Source organism: Arvicanthis niloticus, chromosome 24, assembly GCF_011762505.2.
Source record: "Arvicanthis niloticus isolate mArvNil1 chromosome 24, mArvNil1.pat.X, whole genome shotgun sequence".
Taxonomy (NCBI): Eukaryota; Metazoa; Chordata; class Mammalia; order Rodentia; family Muridae; genus Arvicanthis; species Arvicanthis niloticus.
The window spans coordinates 12,066,939-12,090,688 of NC_133432.1; the positions used below are offsets into that span (position 1 = coordinate 12,066,939).

The window sequence follows — 23,750 nt, forward strand, 5'->3', positions numbered from 1 at the left end:
TTGCTCTTTCTGCTTAATCCCTTTTATTTATTTATTTATTTATTTATTTATTTATTTATTTATTTTTTGGTTTTTTGAGACAGGGTTTCTCTGTATAGCCCTGGCTGTCCTGGAACTCACTCTGTAGACCAGGCTGGCCTTAAACTCAGAAATCCGCCTGCCTCTGCCTCCCAAGTGCTGGAATTAAAGGCATGTGCCACCACTGCCCGGCCTGCTTAATCTTTTTTATATTTATTTTAATATTTATTTTATTTCATATGCCAAGTCTCCTCAGAGGTAAGAAGAGGGATTCAGATCCCCTGGACTAGAGTCATAGGCAGTTGTGAGCTGCCATGTAGGGGGCTGGGAGTCAAAACCGGGTCCTCGGGAGAAGCAGCCAGTGCTCATAATCACTGAGTCATCTAACTCCCCCTCCACCTAATTGTAGCCTGTCTTTGCTTCAGTTTGGACTCCTCTTCTAGCCGAGCCCCTTTGTAATCCTGTGAGCGTGCGGAATACTCCAGTAAGCACTTTCATTTCCTTCTGCAGCAAATACTAGCTGCGGCCTTCCTCTGAGAATGCTGCGGAAGACGCCCATGTACACCTGTGGCACTTACCTGGTGATGCTGGTCCCACCTCCAGGAGGCTCAGGCAGCTCTGCCACCCGCTCGCTTTTTGGCGGAACAAGTGGTCTGTCATCTTTAAAAAGTAAGTATGTTTTATTTGGAATGCTTCTTCTGATGCATCTCTGTTTTGTCACTGTTCTGTTGCTTGATAAAACACCACGACGACTAAGGAGACTTAAGGAAGAAAGAGTTTACTTTGCTCCTGTTCTAAAGGTCTAAGGGCCTGCCATAGAAGGGAGGCCTGGCAGCATAACAGGAAGCCAAGAAATGACAGTGTTTTGTTTTGTTTTTGAGACAGGGTCTCTCTATAGCCCTGGTGGTCCTGGAACTCTGTCCATAGACCAGGCTGGCCTTGAACTTCCAGTTATCTGCCTGCTTCTGCCTCTGCCTCTGCCTCCCAAGTGCTGAGTTAAAGATGTCCCCACCACAGCCAGCTCAGAAAGTCACATTTTTCATCTCAAGCATGAAGTAGAGAGAATGAACTGGAAGTGTGGCTGCTGTCCAGCTCTAAAAGCCTGTCCCAATGCTGTCTTTCCTCCTGAAGGCTGTACCTCCCCAGACCTCTAAACTGAGGACTGAGTGTTCAAATGCATGCACCAGTGCAGAACACTTCTCATCCAAACCACAGTCTCGAACTCTGAAATAGAAAGCATTCTGATTTATTGTTTTAAGTATACTCTGTTCTAGTTGCGCTCTGATAATACAAAATAATAGTGGTCAGTAAGTTGCAGGCTGAGAGTCTGTAATTAATTTATCTGGTGCCGAGGACCAGATAAATCTGGCACCCAGACCACTGTTCTGCTGTTCTTGCCTGGAGCTATCACTCAGCCCTCAAAATGTAACTTTTTAAACTTGTTTTTATTTTTTCCTGCATTGTCTTATCATGTAGCTGTATCTGGTTTTAAACTCATAGTAATCCATCTATTTCTGCTTCTTGAGTTCTGGGATTAAAGGTGTGGGTCACCATGACTGTTCCTAAATCCTCCTCTAATCTCCATAGCATAGCTGTTCACTGACCGGAATTTAGACTCATTTGATTAGATCAGCTCTTCATGGACCATGAGAATGCAGTTATGTGTGAAATGCTTCCTTCTGTGGCCTGCTCCATGTTGGTCACCATGGGTCTCAGCATGAGGAGACACTTGTGCCTGCCTTCAGCCCGAGCACTGAGCTGGAACACCAATTCTTGCCTTTAGACCATGGGGGTTACTAGGTAGTTGAAGGTACCTGAGCTTGCTTCAGGAGTTCTGAGGAGTGAGGGTGTCTATGACAAGGAGAAACGGTCATTCTTCCTCAAAAGGGGCCAGTATAAGTATATGCTTCAGAATGTGAGTGTAGAGGTTGTTGTGGGGTGGAACAAAGGACAGACTTCTTGAGGTCTCAAGTTGGTATGTGCAGGCAGAGTAGGGGCTTCTGTGATAAATCACATATCTGGAGGAGAAGCGTGGTGGGCCAGCCCACTCTGTGAGATAGAACAGAAGGAAGCATTAAGAAGAGGCCTGGGGGTGTAGCTCAGTGCAGTATTTATCTAGTATGTCCAGGGCCCCAAGTGTCGTCTTCAGGGGCAGGAGAAGAACTAGGTAGTATAGCTTAGTCTAGAAATAATAGTATAGTTCCCACCACTGTGATGGTGGAGGAACTGGGACTGTTGAGAAGGAATAAAGGAGCTATGAATGGTGGAACACACCCCAAACCTTAGTACAGTGCTTCTTAACCTTCCCGATGATGCTGGGACCCTTTAGTGCAGTTGTTCATGTTATGGTAACCCCCAATCATAAAATTATTTTGTTGCTACTTAATAAGTGTAATTTTGCTACTGTTATGAATTGAAATATATATCTGATATATAGGATACCTCATATGTGACCCCTGTAAAAGGGTCAGTTCATCCCCGAAGGGTCTCGCCTTACAGGCTGAGAAACACTGCCTTAGTATTTGGGAGGACCAAGAGCTATAGCTACTTAGTGACTTTATGGCCAGACTGTGAAGGAAACACCACAAGAAAGAGAGAAAGTAGATAAACCCAGGCATGGTGCTGCACACCTATCATATCAGCATCTGGGGAAGCTGAGCAGGAAAATCAGGTATTTGAGGCTAGCCTGAACATCATGGTGAAACTCTGTGTCCAGAATCAAAGCAAAACAGGGTGGGTGTGATGTCAGCAATAGTAACCAACACACATGGGATTGACACTTTAAACTCAACTCATTGCATGGCAGCTATGAGGTAGGTATCTCTCCTAGTTAGTTAGGGTTGTTATTGTTATGATGAAACACCAGGACCAAAAGCAAGCCTGGGAAGGAAAGGCTGCATTTCACACTTCCACATTGTGGTCCATCACTAAAGGAAGTCAGAGCAGGAACTCAAGCAGGGCAGGAACCCTGAGGCTGTGCAGGGATGCTGCTTTTTTTACGAAATCCAGGACCACTAGCCCAGGAATGACACTATCCATAATGGGCTGGGCCCTCTCCTTTCAATCACTGATTAAGAAAATGCCTTACAGGCTTGTCTCTAGTCTGACCTTTTTGGAGGCATTTTCTCAGTTGAGGCTGCCTTCTCTCAGATGGCTGTAGCATGTGTCACATTGACATAAAGCTGTCCAGCACAGCATTTTATATTATCTCTGCTTTGCAAGTGAGAAACCTGGGAGGTTAGTAATTTTCCCATGCCATCGAGAAATGGTAGAGCCAGAATGCAAGCCTAGACCTCTAAAGCTTGTCTTCTTCACTGCTCCACTCTCCTGTGTTGAGGGAAAGCCATAGTGTTTCTAAGAGTCACAGTGAGAGCCAGAAGGGGGAGAGTGACCTCCTAGCAAGGCTGACAAGGCCAGCTGAATACTTCCTGTAAATGCTGCCACTCTGTGATTCAAGTCTTCCTGTCCTGTGCTTTCTCTTTTGACCTACTGTAGAAAAACACCTTGACATCAGCGTTGCTGCTTTAAATCACTATCAGAAATATAGTTTAATATCAAGTTTATGAAGACATTTGATCAGCATTGCTTTTAGGGGTCTTTCTGTGTGTATTTTCTATTTGTTTTTTAGTTGTTTTGTTATTATCACCAGAAAACAGCAAAATAGGAATTTTCAAAACAAGTCTGACTAGGAGCCTAAAATGTAAACTTTAAAGAGTAGTCTTCAGGATCATTAAGTAACTGTCTGTTTTCACAGTCCTGGCCTCCAGTTTGGTGTATAACATCTCAGATGGGCAGTTCGCAAGTCGTGCAGATCTCATAGATGCTGCCGGAAGCTCACTGGGCCGTGGTGCTCTCGTACCAGGATTGGGTAAGACATGCACACACCTGTGTCCTTGGAGCCTGAGTTGATTAATCTTGAATAATCTCATCAAGTCTCTGTGGCATTCCAGTGTCCTTAAAAGAGAGAAATGCTAATACCCTTTAATTTAGGGATTCGGTGTACAAGCTCCCATGTATAAACTCAGGTGAGCTGCCACTGAAAACACTCAACATTGGGTTGTAAGATGATGCCCATTACAGTCTCCAGAGTTCATGCCATATAGACATTAATTTCTCTGAACACATGCTGGAAAATGAACCCGATCCTGTACATTGGGCTTGCTCTTTGTCCTGACTACCCGGGAACACACAGAGGAGTTTGGGACTCATTGTGTGTTGTTGTTACCTGTTCCTGTGGTTCCTTGGGCTTTTCATGAAAGCCACCTGAGTCCTTTCCAGGAGTAGGTCATATGAAATAGTTGCTGCAAACCACATATTTGATTATTTGTTTCTTCTCACATAGGAACTGAGCAAAATTGCAAAGTCAATTTAGATTTTATGTTCAGTTCCAATTTAGCCTGCTGTCATATAGATCTTTGGGGATAGAGTTGTGGCTGTCAGCACTGGGTAGAATTCCTGCCCTTTGCTCATTGGAGATGCTGTGGGAAATGTGTGTTAGGCATGCAGTGGCCCAGCAGCTGTTTGAGCTGTGTTGTTTGCAGGTGCCTGTTATGATACCGTGAACAATATGCTATGGACTTGCTCAAATGACTATATCGACCAGTGGTGCAATCCTGGGAACCAAGCCTTCCACTACGTGTGCCAGAGACTGGGTGTCAGCCATATCATCACTGAGCCCAAAGGTGAGCAACACTCTCAGACCCAAGTATGATAGACCAGAGGAGCAGCAGCAGGTGGGAGCAGAGACCAGCAACAGAGCATGTCTGCAGCCTCCTTCTTGGAACTTAAGAAGAAATCCGCTGTTGTTGAAGGCCAGCTACACACTGGAGACACTCAGATGCTGGGCTTGTAGATGACAGCTTTAGAGCAGCATTATAAATAGTTAAAAACTAACTGAAAATATCTTGGAGATTTTGAAGAAAAGTATGACTACAACACGATGAAACTAATAAAGAAATAAACAATTAAAAATTGAGACAGAGTCTCATGTATTCCAGGCTGAAATCAAATTCAATATGTAGCCAAGGATGGTCTTCAGCTGCTGATCTCCTGCTTCCACCTGCCAGTGTTGGGTCATACACCCAGGTTATGTTATATTTCATGCAGCTAGACAAACACTCTACCACACCCCCAACCTCAAGAAATTATTAAAACCAAAAGCACTGTAACTAAGTGTGGTAAGTATCTAGCAGAGGAAAGCAGGAATATCAGGAGCGATGGGTCTGGCTACTTAGTGAGTCTGGGGCTAGCCTGGGTCTTAGGAGACTGTGTCTAAACTTGTTATAACCTGAGAGAAGAGCACAGAGGTCATGTGCCTTTCACTCACATTATATCCTAGGACTCGTATCAGCCTGACAGGTAGGCGGGATGCTGACACTGACAGCCTGCTTCCCGCAGTGGCTTCACCTCACCAGCCTTCTCACTGTCCTATTTCTGCAGGTTGGCTAGGAAGGGTCCTCATTATGCTAAGAGAGTGGCATAAGTCCACCCCACAGAGAGTGAGCATGTATTACTCGCCTCAGTAATGAATGCATTATTATTTACTATCTGGGTGCATCTATGTGTGTATCCTCTCCACCATGGTGGTTCTGGGGAGCTTTACCTGCTGAACCAATTGCCAGCCTCCACAATTACTTTAGTATCTGTAGAGTTAGTACTGATTTTTCTGCTTTCATTTCTCATTTTCATATTTTTGTGAACTTGTAAAAATGATTGGCTTGCTTTGACCTCATAAAGTGGGAAGGACTTTCTTTTTTAGTTGTATTTTATTTCATGTGCTGGAGGTTGGAGCCAGAGCTGTTGGTTGGAAGCAAGTGCTTTAACAGCTGAGTTTCCCCCAGACCAGGATGTGACCATTGAACTGTTTCTTCAAGTCCCTAAGCGGTCTGACTTTTCATTTTCCTGTATTCTCTACCTCCATCCTCTGAATGCCTGACACCGTCCATGAGCCATGAAGTGATTGTATGAGGAAATACTTGCTAATCTATAATTGATACACATCTGTCCAAATGGGGTAGAAATAGGGGTGCTATGGGAGGAGTACTTGTGGACAGGGCTTCTTCCGTTGGGCAGCTTGAGGTTGGCTCTACATCTTGTAGACAGGTGACCAGCATGGGCTGAACTGGACTGAATCCAATCTGAGCTCTCCCATTTGCAGCTGTGTGACTTAACCTCTCTCACTCTCTGCTTACTGTCCTATAAAATAGGGCTAAAATTATAAGCATGCATGTCAGACTTTATCCCATTGTTAAGGATATAACCAGTTCAGTAAGTGATAACTTCCTGTGTTCTAGAAAACACAGTCCTTACATATTTATGTTCCACACTCTGGCAGGAAGGGTTTGGAACAGCACTGGCATCTTTGGGCACCAGGACTCTGTTGTTGTGTGTACATAGCTTTTGTACATAGCTTTTGTACCCTGGAGAGTTGCCTGTCATAGCTTTCCTCACCACGCTTCCTTTACATCTTCCAGAAGAGGCCATTAGCACGAATGAAGTCATAAACCAGTTACTGCACCATGTTGGTGCCATGTGCATTCACCAGCTCAACCTTCTAGCTACAAACCCCAACCTTCCCATCACAAGTGTCCTGGGCAAGCAACACCCAATTGAGGCACGCCATCTGAGCAGCATCTGTGACATCATGGAGAAGGCCATGGTTAATGGTGACACCTGCATCGTACGCTGCATCCTCGTTGTCTTTCAGGTACATGTCAGCATATGTGAGCAAGATGGCAGGCAGGAGCCACCTTTTCCCAGAAGCACCTTCAGCAACTGCTTTGCACCTTGCCTTCTTGCCGTCCTCTAACTAGGGCCGCCCTCCATTGTTTGCGTGGCACATGGGTAGCGAGTGGGTGATGTTCTCTAGCTCGTCACTGTCGGTGTCTGTAAGGCATTTACTGTGTACTGTTGTGCAGTAGAAGAGAGTGGAGTTGAAAACGTACCTGCTTATCTTTTCGTAAACCACATGTGCTTGCTTTTAGAGGCTGTTTTTACCCCTGGTGGGGTGAGCACACTTAGCTCTGCCCGTTATGTTTCTGTAGGTGGTGTTTAAATTTTTCTTCAGCCCACAAACTGAAAGGAACCGAGACATCATTCGGCGGTCAGGATTGCTTCTTTGGCAGTTGTTGATGGCACCAAAAGATCAAATCTGTTCTGAAATTCAGAAGGAGGTCTGTCTTGCCATCAGGTAAACAGCAAATGGGTTTTCTTAGTGTTCCCTGCAGTGCACGCGACCCTCTCTGCAGGTTGAAGCCTACATAGCTCAGCCCATCTGGAATCTGGACCTCACCAATAGAAAAGCATTTTCCCCAGTATCAAAGGTGGCCTACACGAATTTTAGAGATCTGATTGCCTCAGCATCCTGAGTACTTGGATGAAAGGCATGTATCACCACCACCTGCCAAGGGAAGCTCTTGCAAGGGTTGTAAATGTACAGTTACAAGCAGTTGGATGGGTCAAGTGTGAGTGTGTTTGGGCGTTTTGGAGCATGCTTTGATGTGAGCAGCCCTCGTGTCTAGAGTTTGCTTTGCCATTCACATTGGCTGTGACTTCTGTCTCCTCAGGTGCTTAGTGACTCTTAGGTTGATGTAGGATAGTGCTTAGTTGTGCTAGTTCTTGTCAGCCTACTCAGAATCTTGTATGGTTGCTGAGACAGCTCAGTAGGATAAATTGCTTACCACCCAAGCATGATGACTTGAGTTTAATCCCCAGAACCCACTGCAGAAGGAGAGAATCAACTGCTGAGGGTTGTCCTTTGACCTCCAGACATACACTATGGCATGAACATACCTGCAATCACATCGCATGTGTGCATATACACACAAATTATATTAGTAATTTTTTTTTTAATCTAGTTGAGATGGGCATAGCAGCACACACCTTTAATTCCAGCACTTTGAAGCAAAAGCAGGCCAATCTCTGTGAATTCAAGGCCATGGCCTACATAAGTGAGTTCCAAACCAGCCAGAGCTATACAGTAAGACTGTCTAAAACAATAAAACCCAAAGACTTATAGATTCAGTAGAAAACATATTTTTGAATGTGTGTCTTTGCCAGAGATCAGTGTTGACTTCCTGTCTTATCTTTTGAGACAAGGTCTCCATGGAGCCAGTTGGCTAGGTTAGCTGGCCAGCCAGCCCTCGGAGCCCTCTAGGCTCCACCTGCCACTACTGGGCTCAGGGGCACTGCCTCTGTATCCAGCTTTTCCAATGGCTTCTGGAGAGAGAACTCAGGTCCTGTTCTTTCAGAGAAAGCATTTGATTCAATGGTCTGTCCTCTCAGCCTCCTCACTGGTGAGCTTAGAGACTATGGTCTAGTGAAAGGTGTGTTGTTTTGTTTATGGCTTTGTGGGGGAGCATTTTCTTCTTTTTTGTTTTTTGCTTTTGTTTGTTTTTTGTCTTTTGAGTCTGGGTCTTTGGATACAGCCAGACTGGCTTGAAGCTTAAGAGCCTCATATCTCAGTCCTTGAGTTTCTGGAATTATAGGCATTTGCCCTCATGCTCAGATATTAATTATTGTTAATTAATAAATTAATTTTTGAGACAGAATCCCACTGTGTGGCCCTCCCTACATCCACCACTACAGATACCAAGCTGGCCTCAAGTGCATTATGTATCTCACATGGCCTCAGTATTGTTTTTTGATTTATTTATTTTATTTCCACCCATTTTCATAGAAGTAGAACTGTCATATGACCCCATGTGGTGTAGAGGCCACTGGAGACTGGGATGATTGGCTCGAAGGGGTCCTCAGGCAGGATTGAATACAGAGGGCAGGATTTGGGGTTTTGTTTGTTTTCCTTCACTGTTTCTTTTCACGATATGTTATGTTATGAACTACTCCCTGTTGAACATTAAAGCAATAAGTCAAATGTGGTACCAGGCAGAAACTCCTGGAGATGGGATAGAATTGCATTGTCTTTGTGATGGCTTTTTAAGTTCATGAGACATAGGACACCTTCAGGTTGTGTACTAAATCTGCTCACTTGATTGTATGCCACAGCTCAGAAAACAAAAAAAAAAAAAAAAAAAAAAAAGAAATCTCTGATGAAAATTTCCACCCTGTTCTTCCAGGTTTCTTGAAAAGCTGAGGTCAGGAATTCTTTTTGCCACATGATGTGTGGCACAATCTGCATATATAACTGGCTTGTCAATATTGACTTTTCATAGCTTTTAAATTCTCTTTTACTGGTTCTTCATGGAGTCTGACATACATTATCATTTTGTCAATTCACTGGCAAAAGATTAGAAAGATTTCTTCTATCAGAGAAGTAATTGAAGTAAATTATGTTGGCGAATTTAGGCCCCAGCTTCTTCTGGGATGGGGAGAGTAAAGGTCAGCATCTTTCTGTGTATCACCCAGGCTGGCCTTGAACCTGAGGTGAGTCTCCCAAGAGCTGCTGTTCCAGGTGCATACCACCACATCTGGCCAGACTGGCATCTTTAACAAAAATTTAAATAGCTAGAGTTTGTATTTTCTAGAATTTTTTTTAACTTGTTGACTTTCCTGTCATTTCAGCTCTGGCTTAAATATTTTATACCCAGGTGAAACAGAAATCAATAACTTACTTAAATTGGTCTTGACAGAAGGTGAGAATTTTTAGAATTATCTTTGAACAACTCTGTGTGTGTGTGTGTGTGTGTGTGTGTGTGTCTGCATGTGTATTACTAAGAATTGAACCTAGGGCTTTGAATGTACATTTACTCTGCCACTGATTATATTCCAAAGCCTCATTTTTTTTTTAACTTGGAAAACAATTTATTTATTTATAATCTGTATCCTGGTTGTTTTATCTGCATGTGTGTCTGGGTACCACACACCTGCGGTCCCCATGGAATGCCAGAAGAAGTTGTGAGATCCCCTGAAGTTGGTGTTATACATGTTGTTAAGACTCCATGTGGGTGCTGGCAATCACTGAGCCATCTCTCCTGAGAGAGAGGAGTATTGCTAAATTTTGCATGCTAGCTTTGAAGTTTGAGTTCTCCTCCAGCCTTCTGAGTAGCCGAATATACATTTCTTTCATGTTCTTAAGGATATTGCTGGGCTGTTACAAGGGTTCTCATTTTCTTCCTCTTAGTCAGCATACTTGAAAAAAAAATGTGTATTTGGAGATAGAGGGATGGCTCAGTAATTAAGAACACTGTCTGTTTCTTCAGGGGACTTTGGTTTGGTTCCCTGCACCCTCATGGTGGCTCATAGACATCTATAATGCCAGCTCAGGGGGTCTGATGCCCTCTTCTGACCTTTGCTGGCACCAGGCATGTACACAGTGCACATATATACATCTAGGCAAAACACACATAAAATAAATGTTAAAAATAAAAAACTGTTGCTGTAGTTCATGGAGACAGTGTTTGGTTTCCGGGCCAGAGTTCCTTGCTTCTTCCTGTTTCTCAAAACAAACAACAGCAACAATGCTTGTTCATAGCGGCTGGCCGCACTGCAAGCTGGAAGCAGAAGCTGTGAGCGATGTGAGCATTTTTAAGCTTTATCCCTCTTCCTATGTTCTGACTCTAGAGTCTGGAGTATAGATGTTTCTCACATTCAAAAAGAACCAACTTCTTATTCTAGCATGGTGGCACATGCCTATAACTTCAGCACTCAGGAGGCAGCAGCAGAATGACAAGGAACTCCGTGTCATCCTCAGCTTATAGAAAGGTCAGGTCATCCTGGGATGTTCCAGACTCTGTCTCCAACAAAAGAGAACCAACCAACCAAAAACAGTTTCATGGTGATTTCTAACCTAGGGTGTTTGTTTGTTTGCTTGTTTTTTATATATTTGAACATATGTTTTAATTTAGACTGAACAACAGCAACAGAAGACATGGTAGGAACACTCAGTGCTTAACAGCAGCACTAGTCTAAGGAAGGAACAAACCACACCACTTTATGATACACCAGGAGGAAAAGTCAGGCTTAAAGCTGATGTCCTGGCTAAAGCTGAGCCCTGGATGTGGTGCTGTTCCGCTGCTGTTTGCATGAATCTAAACTCCGTGCTCCTAGGCTGTGCTCCTAGGCTGTCCTCCATTTACCTTTTTGGAACCTTTTTAAAAATAACATCAGTTTTCTTTGAGCAGGAGGTACAGTTTGTTAAGATATTGTTCCAAGTTGACTTTGAACTTGTAGCAGCCCTTCTGCCCCAGCATCCTAGATGCTAGAAATATAGCCCAATTAGATAGATGGCTTTTCTAAGTGCTGTTGCCAGGGTCACTCATGGCTTTTTGTCCTGTATCAGGAGAGAGAAACAGTGGGCTCTCCCAGCTTCGAGATGTGATCCTCACCAACCTAGCCGAGCAGCTTCAGAACAACCGATTCGGCAGTGACGAGGACGACCACTACAGGTGAGGCCTGTTTGTTAGTTCTCTCTGTGGCTGTGTCCAGACACCACCACCAGGAGCAATGGCAGAAGAAAGCATTGGTTTGGCTTTGCAGTTTCAGAAGGATAAGGATGTATCCTCCTCCCTGTGAGGAGGCAAGCAGCAGGTGGGATGGCAGGCATAGGAAGCAGTGTGAACTAGAAGTGCTACAAAGCTTTACATTCTCAGAGCCTGCACCCAGGGACACTCTTCCTCTAGAGAGGCTGCACCCACTGATACCTCTCCAAGCAACCCCACCAAACACCCACACCTACGGAGACCACAGCACATCTACTATGTTGGTCACAACTAGCCTTTTTTCTAAGTGATAACTTACATCTAAATGTGTTTGATCATTAGTTTCCTGCTATAGCTAATAAGGTGACCAGCATGTTGAATCTAAATTCTGGGCCTACTGAAATGTGTTAATCCCTGCAGCTGTCCTAAGAGCTGAGGTAACCTGTTTCATTGTGATGAGCATGAAGTGCTTCCGGCCTGGCAATGTCCCTAGCAGAGGTAATGCTGAGGGAAATCTTATAGGCAGCTGGCTTGCTCTCTGTGAAGGAGGCTGCATGCTAGTTACTAGGGGATGCCTTTGTTTTTCTGTTAGTATTTACTTCTAAAATACTTGAATTAGGTAGGGCACTATTTTGGTTTGTGGTGTGTCTGGTTAGTTTGATGACTTACTGACTGAATTAGCTTCCTGCTTGTCTCATACCAAGTGTACTGTGTGTGCTTTCATGTTTTAAAGACTCAGTGATGAACTCTTACACTACATCCTGAAGATTGTGGTGCGAGAGTCCTGTATCCTAATCACCAAGTGCCAAACAGTCTCCAAGGATGATTTCCAGAAACTCCTTTCAACGGTGCCTGTAAGTGAGGACTTTACTGAGGCAGTGCTGTCTCCTCGCGGGAGTCTGTGGATGACTGAGCTTACCCTGGAAATGTACATGTGGGCAAGTCCTCTGGGGAGCTTTCCCAAAAAAGGGAGAAAAGGCAGACAGAGACACTTCTTCCTGAGGTTGGGCTCCAGTGTCAGATGCCTGATTGTTTGAATATGGAATTTTGTTTTTTTTTGTTGTGAGAATTTTCTCTTTTAATTTACTGGTTTTTAAACAGTATATTTCAGAGGCTAATGGAAACCAAGAGGTTCCTGAAGGGTTGGGGTGGAGTCTTCTGTAGAAATGTGAGTGAGACACAGGGAGGGTGCTGAGGGATGGAAACTGAGCCAGTCTCAGAGAAGCCAGTGGGGACCACATGTGGAAGGCAGGAAGACCAGTAAGCGCATCAGAGCTTTCACTCAGAGTCGTGCGTCCATGTCCCCAAGAAACCGTGTGCTCTCATGTGTCCTTCCTCTTTTGTTTCTCTTGTGGATATCTCTTAAAAATGTGAGGGGTATGCGAGCCCTTTCAGTCACAGGGAGGTCACTTAATGTCCTTATTTGTGTTAAAGGCTGCATCCTCCTGCCTGCGCTATCTGATGGCAGTTCAGAATCACCTTCTCAGTAACACTATTTTGATTAAGCCTGATGAGAATGAGGACAGTGACAGCTCCTTGCAGGGAGAGACATTGAAGGTACAGGTAAACACCAAGCTTTATTTCAGCGACGCTTTCTCCACAGCTGCTCAGTCACTGTTCATTAGGACGTTCACACTGTTGTTTAATTCTGTGAGAAGTGTGAGGCTGCTCATTGCTTTGTCATCGCCCGGTGGTTACATGTTTGTGACTCTTATGTTGTGTTATCATGTGCTCTCTGGTGGTCTCTGTGCCTTTGTTTCTTTCTGTTCTGCAAGACTTACAAGTTTGGCGCTCACAAGTCATCTCATCACAGCTTAAAGTCAATCTGAGAGCATTGCATTCTAACCACTTCCAATATTTGGATGATTTTATTATTTTTTTATTTAGATAAATTTGATCTTTGTATGAATAATGATCTTTGTATGAACCATAGTTATATGGTTAATTTAATTTTCTGTTACTATTTTTAAAAAGTTAGCATCTGTGTAGACTCAGTCATTTGTTTGCATATGATAATATGGCATTACACAAATGTTTTTGATAGCAGTGGTTGTTGTAATTCTGACAGATGTTAGGGACCCCATTTGCATTATTGTTGACAATTTCATCTTTGAGAGCTAGTGGCATATATCCATAATTCCAGGACTTGAGAGGCTGAGCCAGCAGGATTGTGGAAAATGAAAGGTTAGCCTGGGCTACATAGTATGTTCTAGACCAGCCAGAACCACAATGTGAGAGCTGGTGAGATGGCTCAGCCGGTGCTTGCTGCTAAGCATGGGGACTGAGCTGTGTTCCTGAGACCCATGTGGAATGAGAGAGCAGCTCTCGATGGTCTCTTTTAACCTCCACAGTCAAGCTGTGCTCTCCATGACCTGGGTTCAGTTCCTAGCACCACATGGCAGCTCACAGCCTTTCCTAACTCCAGTTCCAGTGGTTCTGATCCCTCTTCTGGAATCCATAGGTACCTCTGCACACTTTTACACATAAATTTGTGTAGGATCAAGTATATATACATAAATTTTTAAAAAGTAAATTTGAGCTGTGCATGGTGGTACATGAATTTAATCTTAGCTTTCAAGAGACAAAGGCAGGTAGATGTCTTGGAATTTGAGGCCAGGTTGTTCTACATAGTGAGTTCTAAACCCACCAAGACTACATAGTGAGACCCTTATGTAAAACAAAACAAGAACCCAAAATACAATTTTTCAATGAAAATATGAAAAGCCTGGTGTAGTTGCAGAGACGCCTGCAATTCCAGCCCTTGGGAGAGAGGCAGAAGGGGAGCTGGTGTAGTCGCATGCGCCTGCCTGTAGGGGGCAGAAGTGGAGCATTGGAGCTAGAGTTCACCATCCGGTAGGTGCACGGTGAGGTCACAGTCAGTCTGGGATAAGCAAGACCTGGATCAAACAAAACAGAAGGAAAAGTAATCATTGTTTGTGGAAAATTAGAGAAATTGGTATGACTCTCTCTCTGACTTGACCACTCTGAAAATCCCACGCCGGAGGTCATGGCCATGGTGGTAACTGCTAGTCCTGCGTGTGTCACTTGTTTGGTCTGAGTTTTCTAAAACATGTTTCTGTGAGTTCAAGGCCAGCCTGGTCTACAGAATGAGTTCCTAGACAGCCAGGACTACTCAGAGAAACTTTGTCTCGAAAAAACAAACAAATTAACTAACTAACTAAAAACAAACAAAAAATGAAATTAAAAAAAAGAAAAAGAAAAAAATTATACACAGACATAGAAAGACTCTTGGCAGAATGGGCTAGGTGGCCTAGCATTTCCAAGAAAAACAAGACCCAGAGATGCTATGTACAGATAGTTTACTAGTGTGTATTTTTTAAAATCAGAAAATAGCTATGAACGGAACAGGTGAGGGCTGTTGCCTTGCTTGCAGTCCCAGAAAGTCTATGCCATTCTTTCCTGTTCAGTAGCCCAGAGCTGCTGCTGCTTAGCTGGGCTTCGTAATTTGGTGCATTCTAAATGTGCTGGGCTAAGACGCTAGGACAAGGCCACTTGTCCGGTTTGAGCATGCTGTGGTTCGTCTCATCTTACTCACTGCCTGTCCATGTGCTTTTTACTGTTGTGTTTTCTCTTTAGCTGTGCTCAAACCTCCCAAGGCAGTCCTCCACCTGGGCAGCGAGCGTCTGGGCCTCCAGGAGTGCTCTTGTGCCGGATAGGACAGGAGCTAGGCCTTGCTGCCAGACACACAGTGCCTTCCCTGTGAAATACTGCGTATTTCTAGCTGCACTCCAGACTTTGGCCTCCCAAATCAAATTCCTACCTGCCACCAAGAGGAGCTCACGGCACTGAGTTTCTGCTGGCCGCATCATTTCATCTGGAAATGTGTCGTTAAATAAACGTCATGTCATGTTGTTATGTGAGTGTGCATCACTCATCATAGGGCAGGAAACTAATCTCATGGTCTCTTCTGTCTAGGAGTTAAAGACCAGTATTTTGGCTCTTGCCACCCAGATCCTGACTGGATGTGATGAGGTACTGGAAGTGCTGCAGCAGGTCACCACTGCCCTCATAAACAGTGACATACCTGACCGAGAGCAGAGGTGAGCACAGGGGTTGCCAGTGCGGCTTAGCAAATGACACTCTTAGAATGGACCTAGGTGATCATCTAATGACAGCATGTTTGCAAGAAGGGCCTGAGATAGTGCTGCAGAGCCAAGGACAGTGTCCTCTTTACTGTGCCTTCAGATGAGACCTAAGTTAGCAAGGTTCTGCTGGGCAGCCTGGCTCCAGCATGGTCATCATGTTCAAAGTGGCCTTGCTTCCTTCCTTTCCTTTTTCCTTTCTTTGCTTTTCTTTTGATTTTTTCCTTCCTTTTTTGCTTGTTCCCTTCCTTTCCCTCTGTCTCTTATTTTATTCACTTGTTCATTTATTTTCGAGACAGGGTCTCTCTACATATCCCTAGCTGTCCTGGGACTCATTTTATAGACCAGGCTTGAACTCACAGAGATCCACTTGCCTCTGCCTCCTGTGTCCTGAGATTAAAGGTGTGTACCATGACTCCCAGCTCAGATTTGCCTTTCAGGCATTTGCCTTAGTGCTGTGCCAAGTTCCTTTGGCAAGAAAGTGACTTAGTGGCACAGCTGATCATCTGCACAGAAGATGGCGCTGACACGGCACCTCAGCACCGACTCACGGTGACTCTGCAGACGCAGGGGACTGTAGAGAGGGATCCTCTTCCACAGTTGCAGCCCTTCCTCTGCCATGCTTGCTTTTCAAGGTGTTACATGCGGGCTGGAGAGCTGGCCCAGGAGTTAAGAGCACTGACTGCTCTTCCAGAAGTCATGAGTTCAATTCCCAGCAACCACATGGTGGCTCACAACCATCTGTAATGGGATCCAACACCCTCTTCACATAAAATAAACAAACAATCAAGGTGTTACATACTGGATTTCTATAATTTGGACATTGAGATATATTGACTTCATGCGAACCTGCTGCTGTCTTTGCTTCAGTGTGTCTGTCCTGTGTCTTGGTTGTTGCCCGTTAGTAAATGGGAGATGGGAATTGGGCTTAGAACACTATAACCCAGGGAGACATCGCACCAAGACTTATGAAGATGTTTGTTCTCTACTGCCAGCGCATGGGAATAGGTGGAGTGTAATGGAAGACGCTGAAATGGGGTCCCCAGTTTTCCTTCCAATACCAACATCCTCAGTAACGTTGGAGAACTCACAATTCTCGTAGCAGAGAAATGCAATATTAAGAGAGTGATTTTAAAGACTGATTTAAAATATGACTATTCAGTAGTCAGATTCATACACAAAGAAAGTTGAATGGCAATTGCTGAGGCCAGAGGAGGGGAGTTATTACCAAACAGGTGTAGAATCTGGGTTTTCCAGGATAAGTGGAGTTAGAGAGATGGACAGTAATAATGGCTGTCCGTTATTCTAATCCTGAAATGTGTGCTTCAAAGTGACTAGGGTAATAAATTATACGTTAGGCCTATTTTACCACCATAGAAATTATTTAAACAAAGCTGCCTGCGTCTGTGATGCACGTGAGCTCAGTTTCTCCTCAGGAGGGGAGGTTTCAGAGGAGGAGCTGGCACGTCCACTTTGTAGCCCTTCACCCTCCTTTCAGACTCAGCACAGGACAGAGCAGCAGCCCAGAGTCCAGGGCCCAGGAAGGGCACTGACCACTTAGAGAAGTCCTAGTACTTCAGGTCCTGTTTTGAAGGGCTGAGAGGGGCCTGGAGATGCACACTCTGGACTAAAAAGCCTTCTCCTCCTCTTCTCCTTCTGTGGTGGGGTCTGGATAGAATCGACTAGTTTAAAGATAGAATGTTTAAGAGAATGGGCCAGGCAAAGGATGTGATGGTTGTTCTTCATGCAGGAATTTGCTTAGAATGTGTGCTTTCCTGAACTTTTAGGTTAAAAGGCTTGGAGCAAGTTACCAAGGCCACTATGCTCGGTCACCTTCTCCCGGTGTTGCTGACCTCCCTGATGCACCCCAATCTACAGACTCTGACCATGGCCGACGCCCTGATGCCTCAGCTTGTGCAACTGGTGCTATACACCAGCCAGGTGGGGTCCTATACGCCACTGACCAGCTCTCAGCTCACTGCCAGGGGGTGGGGGGCACTATAAACACAGCAATTCTTTACAAGAACCAAGAAAACTTTCAAGCCTAAAATTCAAAGTCGTGTGTTCAGGGACTAGCTTTTAGTTGTTTGTATGACTTAATGAGTGGCTGTGGTCTGGCAAGTGTTGATGGCTGACCACTGTGAGAGAGTGCTGCTGTCAGACTGACATCCAGTGTCTTGCCAGCTGAGAATAAAGTACAGGAGGGGCCGGGGAGGGGCCCTCACTTGTGGGTATTTTGAGAGAAGGTTGGCAGCACAGACTGTGAGAGTGCAGTGTGACTTACAAGTTCATGTCAGGAGCTACCTGGGTAAGACAAACAGATGATTTAGTCCCTGGGAGTTCTGGGGGTTGGGGGGGGGAGCGCGGGGGAAGTCCGGTTAGTTGATATTGTTCTTCCTATGGAGTTGCAATCCCCTTCAGCCCCTTCAGTCCTTCCCCTAACTCTTGCATTGGGGTCCCCAGGCTCAGTCTGATGGTTGCCTGTGAGTATCTGCATCTGTATTGGTCAGGTGCTGGCAGAGTATGGATGGGTCCATGGCTTCATCCACATATATAGCAGAGGATGGCCTTATCTGGCCTCAGTGGGAGAGGAGGCCCTTGGTCCTGTGGAGGCTTGATGCCCCAGTGCAGGGAGATGCTAGAAAGGGTGAGACAGGAGGGGGTCGGTGGGGGAGCACCCCCTTAGAGGCAAAAGGGGGGAAGAGTTGAGGGGTTTGTGGAGGGGATACCGGGAAGGGGGACAACATTTGAAATGTAAATAAATAATCAATTAAAAAAAAATCTCAAGAGTTAAAACAAAAAAAAATACCAACCAAACAAAAAAAGACACACAGATGGTTTATGTTTTAGACGGCCTTGCTGCTTAAAACCCAGTGTCCAGTGTTTGCCGAGGTGAGCTGTTCCCCGTGTGGCCCCTCAGACCAGAAGTGCAGGCTTTTCCCTGATGAGAGGTAACGTGTGCATGCGGCGAGAGCCTTGTATTCCTTTTACGACAGCAACTTTTAACTCAGGATAGCTAACTGTAGAAGAAAATACTTCAGGGCCAGAATTTCATAGCCAGCTACAAGATTATTTTAAATTTATAGGGACAAGTTAGACTGCATTCCCCTTTAAGTGAAGGAGCCTGCTCAAAATTGTCTTGAAACTCTTATTATAGTGAGCATGCAAGAAAGAGTGTGTTGGGTAGACTAACTTTGTTCTGTTGGGTGTGTGTTTGGTGGTTCCTGTTGGAGCTGTGAGTTGTTGTTTTGTTTTCAGACAGGCTCTCACTGTGTGTAGTCTGCATAGGTAGAGTCTGTGCACACAGGTCTGCCTGCCTCTGCCTTCTGAGTGCTGGGTTTGACGGTGTACACTACCACACCCAGCCTGGCTTTCTTGTTTTTAAGGAGGTAGGGGATCAAGTGATTCTCTCGCTCCAGCCTCTCCTGAAGCTGGAACTACAGGGCAGAAGCTGCCCTGTGTCCAAGCTCACTGGGTAGCTCAGGCTGTCCTTGAATCCTGAGCCTCCAGTGTGTGCCTCCCCAGTGCTGGGCCTATCTTTTTACTTAACAGTGAGTCGCTGGCATCAGGTCAGCTCTGTAGCAGAGCTGAAGCAAAGGAAATGACCTCATGCAGCCACGTCCAGACTTTAAGTTTGTGTTCTATAGCCTCAGGCTCTGGAATTCTTTCTTGCAAGCTCAGTGAGAATAGAGAAGGGGGTCTCACAGTCAACTCTCCTGAGTGAGACTGCACTGGAAAGAACTGGAGACTCTTGGACTCCGAGACCTTGGGGTTGGGGAAAGCAGCCCAGTCTGGAATCCCGCCCTAGTAACTTGTGATGGATGTTAGTGAGGCCTTCTCCTGGCTGCTGTTGGGCATCCCATGAAGGAGTAGGAAGTGCTCTACCCTCGTGCGTGAGAAGTGATGCAATGCCTACCAACAGGAAAACAAGAACTGTGAACGTAGGGCATTTTCAGATACTTTCCACTGCTACTCAGTGCTTACATAGTAGAGTGTTGCCATGCTGTGCAGTGTGGGGAATTGAAGAATAGTCTCTTAACGTGGTCTGCATTTCACATTTGTTTTGTTTTTGTTGTCCTTCTTAAGCTGCACTGCCTTCTCTGTCTCTGGTTTTAGAATGCTAGAAGAAAAGGAAGAGCCAGGCTTTCTCACTGGCTTAAAGATCCCTGCCCCGTGGGCTGCTGGGAAGACCGTGGAAACAGTACACCCTGTCAGAGATAACTATAAGTTTAAAGAGACTGTTCATATCCCAGGAGCTCGCTGCCTGTATCTACGATTTGACACCAGATGCTCATCACAGTACGACTATGACAAAGTAAGCAGGAGCCAGTTGTCATTGCTGCCTCGGCTTAGCTGCTTCTTATTTTCCTTTGCATTGGTCGCCATTTCTTGCTAATTTCTGCCCTGGGGCCCTCTGAGGTGAGTCCCCTTAGATAGTGCTTTGGAGGGTGTTGATTGAGGAAGTTGAAGAGCCTCACCTCTGTGTCTGACAGCCGTGCTTAGGTGTGTAGACCTTAAGTGTCTCTCTAAGTGTCCATGAACTTAGTTAAACCTTGGACAGAGGACGTCCTGTGGCTCTGCTGCCTTCTGCCTTCCCTCTTGAGAGTCGTGTAGGTGTGATGGCTTTTGACCTGGAAAGGTCTCACTGCCCTCTTCTGGAGGCTTCTCGTGTGTCCTGTGGAAGAAGGTGGCTTTTAGAAGGGTTCAGATATGCCTGAGTCTGGCTTGCTTTTTCTTCTTTGCCATTATCTCAGGCACCTACATAGATTTTGAGGAAGAGCAGTTTCCAACTGGTGGCTTAATGATCGTTCAGAAAAGGCAGGATTTTCTTCTGTTGCTGTTGAATTGGAGTCATGAGGAAAGGCTGACGAACAAACACACAGCCTAGTGCTGCACACGCTGTCTTCCGCTGCTGGTTAGCCACATGTCATCTCTGCCCGTTGTGAACAGAGTAAAGACGAATGTCTTAATCTCATCAAGGGAGGCTTTTAGGTTAAAGGTAACTTAGCCACACCTGCCTTGAGATGGTGCGACACACAACCAGATGTCAGATTTCACTCACTGTTGGATTTTAGGAGAGTCAAGTTCCTACAACACCTGTATGGAGGTGTTGAAAACGTGTCCTGAAAACTCATCTTAGCCTGCAGCTAAGATGCTTCCTGGAGCCTGGTTCTGGCTCCCCTTGCCTCCTCCGTTCAGGCACAGTGTCTGCAGTACCTCATGTGCGAGCAGACGTTACCCCTTTAGTTGGTATTGTTTTGCTTTTTCTTTAAAAAGTGATAATTTGCCTCTTCTGGTATGTACTAAGTTGTGCCTGCCACACACATTACAATTATGATGCACAAGGAGGCTTCCCACATAGACAAAAGTATATTTACTTTCCCCATGGTCCCTGGCTGGTAGAGCAAGAGGTCCAAAGGGAAAGCCCTCACGAGCTGACAAGCATCCAGAGTTGAAGATTTAGCTTTCATATCCTGGCTTAGCTGCCAGGTGCGTCAATGTACTGTACCCTCGGGCGGGCTTGCCAGTGACAGAAGCCAGAGCGCTGTTTCCTCTGGACAGACTTGAATGCCAAGTGAGCTGCCACTCTCTTCTATGACAGAAGCAGCCAGTGAGGGAGGTCCAGATGGCTCAGTGGGTAAGGCTCCTGAAGCACACACCTAAGAGCTTCACATGCCCCCAAAGCCCACAAAAAGCAGGAAGAGACAACTAATTGACAAAGTTGTCCTGTGGCACACAATGCCCCCATGTACATGTACCATGCAAACACAACTTTAATAAGAAACAAATCAGCCAGTTAGATATAACTGGGTGATGGAATAGTATTGGCAGGTGAAAACTGTCCCTACAAGCAGCCGCCTTCCTGACCTATGTTTGTTTCATTTCTTTATGCCATTAAGCAATATATTAAGAATGTGTGGCTTGTTTTCACTTTGTTGCATTTTTAAATCCTTATTTATTTATTTATTTATTTTGGTGCTTTTATTTTGTATTAGGTATTAGAACCTGCCTGTATTTGCTCACTTCATTAATTTGGGGGAGGACTTAAGGGGCCAAACTGCACCTATTGTTAATGAGTTCTGATAACTAGGATGAAAATAGCTGTCTGAGAAATATATACACACAGTCACCAGTGTGATTAGTTAAACCTTCATGTCCCAGTGCCAACTGAGATTTGAAAATATGAGAAATATGCCTCTGTATAGTTTCAGTCATTTTTCTTTTACTGCCTTATAAATACCTATAAATTGCCTCCAGACTTTTATCAACTAGACTTTAGATATGAGGATCTATCAGTTACGGTAGAATGAGTGATATCAGTGTCTGGCTATACATGCATTATTTTACAAATGTTTTTGCAGCCTCTTTATTTGTAGCTGTTGTGTTTGTTTTTCTTTTACAGTCTAACGGTCTATTTTCTGTTTTGAAGTTGGTGACCTACGCGGGGCCTAACACCAACAGTAGGAAGGTCGCTGAGTACGGAGGCAACACTCTGGGGTACGGCAGCCGGAGTGTCTTAGGGACTGGCTGGCCCAAGGACTTGGTGAAGGTATGGCATCAAGTCACAACATCTGTCTAGAAAAGAAAGGTGACTGTAGGTTCTTTGTCGGCCTGAGGACTAAGTGTAACCCCAGAAAGCATTTGAGTTAGTTAGGGCCACGTTGCTACGGCTACCACCTCCCCACTAGTGTTTAGAATTACCCTCCTTTTGCCCATAGGATCAGACCCTGTCCACGCTAGAGCTTGAATTCATCCACAGGGTTCTTTGTGGCCACTGGTTGTCCTTTTCTGGACATTGACCATAGAACAGTGCAGTTTAAAAGTTTGGAGTTAATGTTTTTAAATGAATTTGGCCTTTGAATAAAAAATAACGATCAGGTCTCAAACTGACATGACTGGGAGGAATCATGCTTTATATTCTGGACTTTTGAGCTACTCATGATTGTGTACCCAGAGCACAAACAGGGATCAGAAGCCTGCTAACCCCAAATGTGCTCTGTGTATTTTCTGAGCCTGTATGTTACACATACAGTGTACCTACTTTAATTGGCCAGTGACAGTAGTCTGCCTGGGATGTCTGGCTGAGCTAAATCCGGATCTGCTGCTCTTTGCATCTTGATTGACACAGGTGGGGTTGGGGAGAGATGAAGAGAGAGAACAGATGAGAGTGCAGGTGGATCTCTGTGAGTTCTCAGACAGCCAAGGGCCGCATAGAGACCCTATCTCAAAAACAAACACAACAAAGTAAATCTGTAAGGCAGAGATTTGATTGTATACCCTGTGATCTACTACTCTAGAAGCAGGGACAGGAGGAGCATGAAATCAGATTAAGATTTTTATCTCAAAAAATAAAATAAAAATAAATAAATCAGTCAATCTCTAAAATATATCGCTCTTTGAGAAATTGTTTGACCTTTTTTAAAGTTCATTTCTCTCCCTCCCCCTTAAATCTTAAGGTTGAAGGCGATACAGTCACCTTTTCCTTTGAAATGAGAAGTGGCCGTGAACACAACACTCCTGACAAAGCTATGTGGGGCTTTGCCTGCACAGTCCGAGCTCAGGTACTGACCCTACCTCTGCTGTGGGTGGAGGGAACTCTCCTGTGCCTCGCTGACATAGGCCATATTTGCCTTGGAAACCAGGCAGACTATGAGCCACTCTTCGACGTGTCTCTTCCTCAACAAGTAGGGGCCTAGCAGGAGCGAGGGGTCACTTTATGGAATGAGAAGAGCTGGACCCTAAAATCAGTCCAGCAGCACAGGAGCCTCTGCGGCCAGGACTCTGAGGCCTGGATGCGACCTGACTCTGGAATGCAGGACAGAGCAGAGGCAGCTGGGACACTCAGTTGACATAAGCATGCAGATTTTGGGTTAGGAGTTGAACTCCCCTTGGGTTATACTGTAGACTTGGAGGTTGCCTGAGCTTGACCCACCATAGAACCTCTGGGCAGAGCTGTGGGCTAGCATGTGCACCCTGTGAGGCAGGCAGGGGTCTCTGCCCTCTGTTTATCAATCAAAATGGCTGCCACACAGGAGGCACACAGGTATCTTGAGTCCAGCTGTTGATGGAATAAAGCTCTGCATTGACTAGACATAGCTGACAGCAAGCAGCCTAGCTTCCTGCACGTAATTCTTGATTTTTTTGGTATGAAGTCTAACCAGCTGTTCACTCCCCAGAACTGTGTTGAGACCTCATTCTGTGGTTACTCCAGTGCCACCCTCTATTCCAGATGTTGGGTACTGTACTTGATTCC

At 45.1% G+C, this 23,750-nt stretch overlaps 1 protein-coding gene across 7 annotated transcripts in view; it reads left to right on the forward strand.

The window, feature by feature from the left end:
• Window positions 1–23,750, forward strand: part of Hectd4 (HECT domain E3 ubiquitin protein ligase 4) — a 147,733-nt gene that overhangs the window by 56,710 nt on the left and 67,273 nt on the right. For 3 of the 7 annotated variants that reach the window (XM_076922679.1, XM_076922681.1, XM_076922683.1), the window contains exons 9-23: window positions 529–687; window positions 3,773–3,886; window positions 4,560–4,700; window positions 6,492–6,724; window positions 7,062–7,207; window positions 9,538–9,608; window positions 11,255–11,360; window positions 12,127–12,247; window positions 12,828–12,956; window positions 15,330–15,454; window positions 17,284–17,437; window positions 18,347–18,447; window positions 19,613–19,811; window positions 21,900–22,046; window positions 22,954–23,058. In XM_076922679.1, the coding sequence (XP_076778794.1) occupies window positions 529–687; window positions 3,773–3,886; window positions 4,560–4,700; window positions 6,492–6,724; window positions 7,062–7,207; window positions 9,538–9,608; window positions 11,255–11,360; window positions 12,127–12,247; window positions 12,828–12,956; window positions 15,330–15,454; window positions 17,284–17,437; window positions 18,347–18,447; window positions 19,613–19,811; window positions 21,900–22,046; window positions 22,954–23,058 (2,051 nt within the window). The remainder of the gene's footprint in view (window positions 1–528; window positions 688–3,772; window positions 3,887–4,559; window positions 4,701–6,491; window positions 6,725–7,061; window positions 7,208–9,537; window positions 9,609–11,254; window positions 11,361–12,126; window positions 12,248–12,827; window positions 12,957–15,329; window positions 15,455–17,283; window positions 17,438–18,346; window positions 18,448–19,612; window positions 19,812–21,899; window positions 22,047–22,953; window positions 23,059–23,750) is intronic. The other 4 variants (XM_076922684.1, XM_076922685.1, XM_076922682.1 and 1 more) reach the window with 3 other exon arrangements.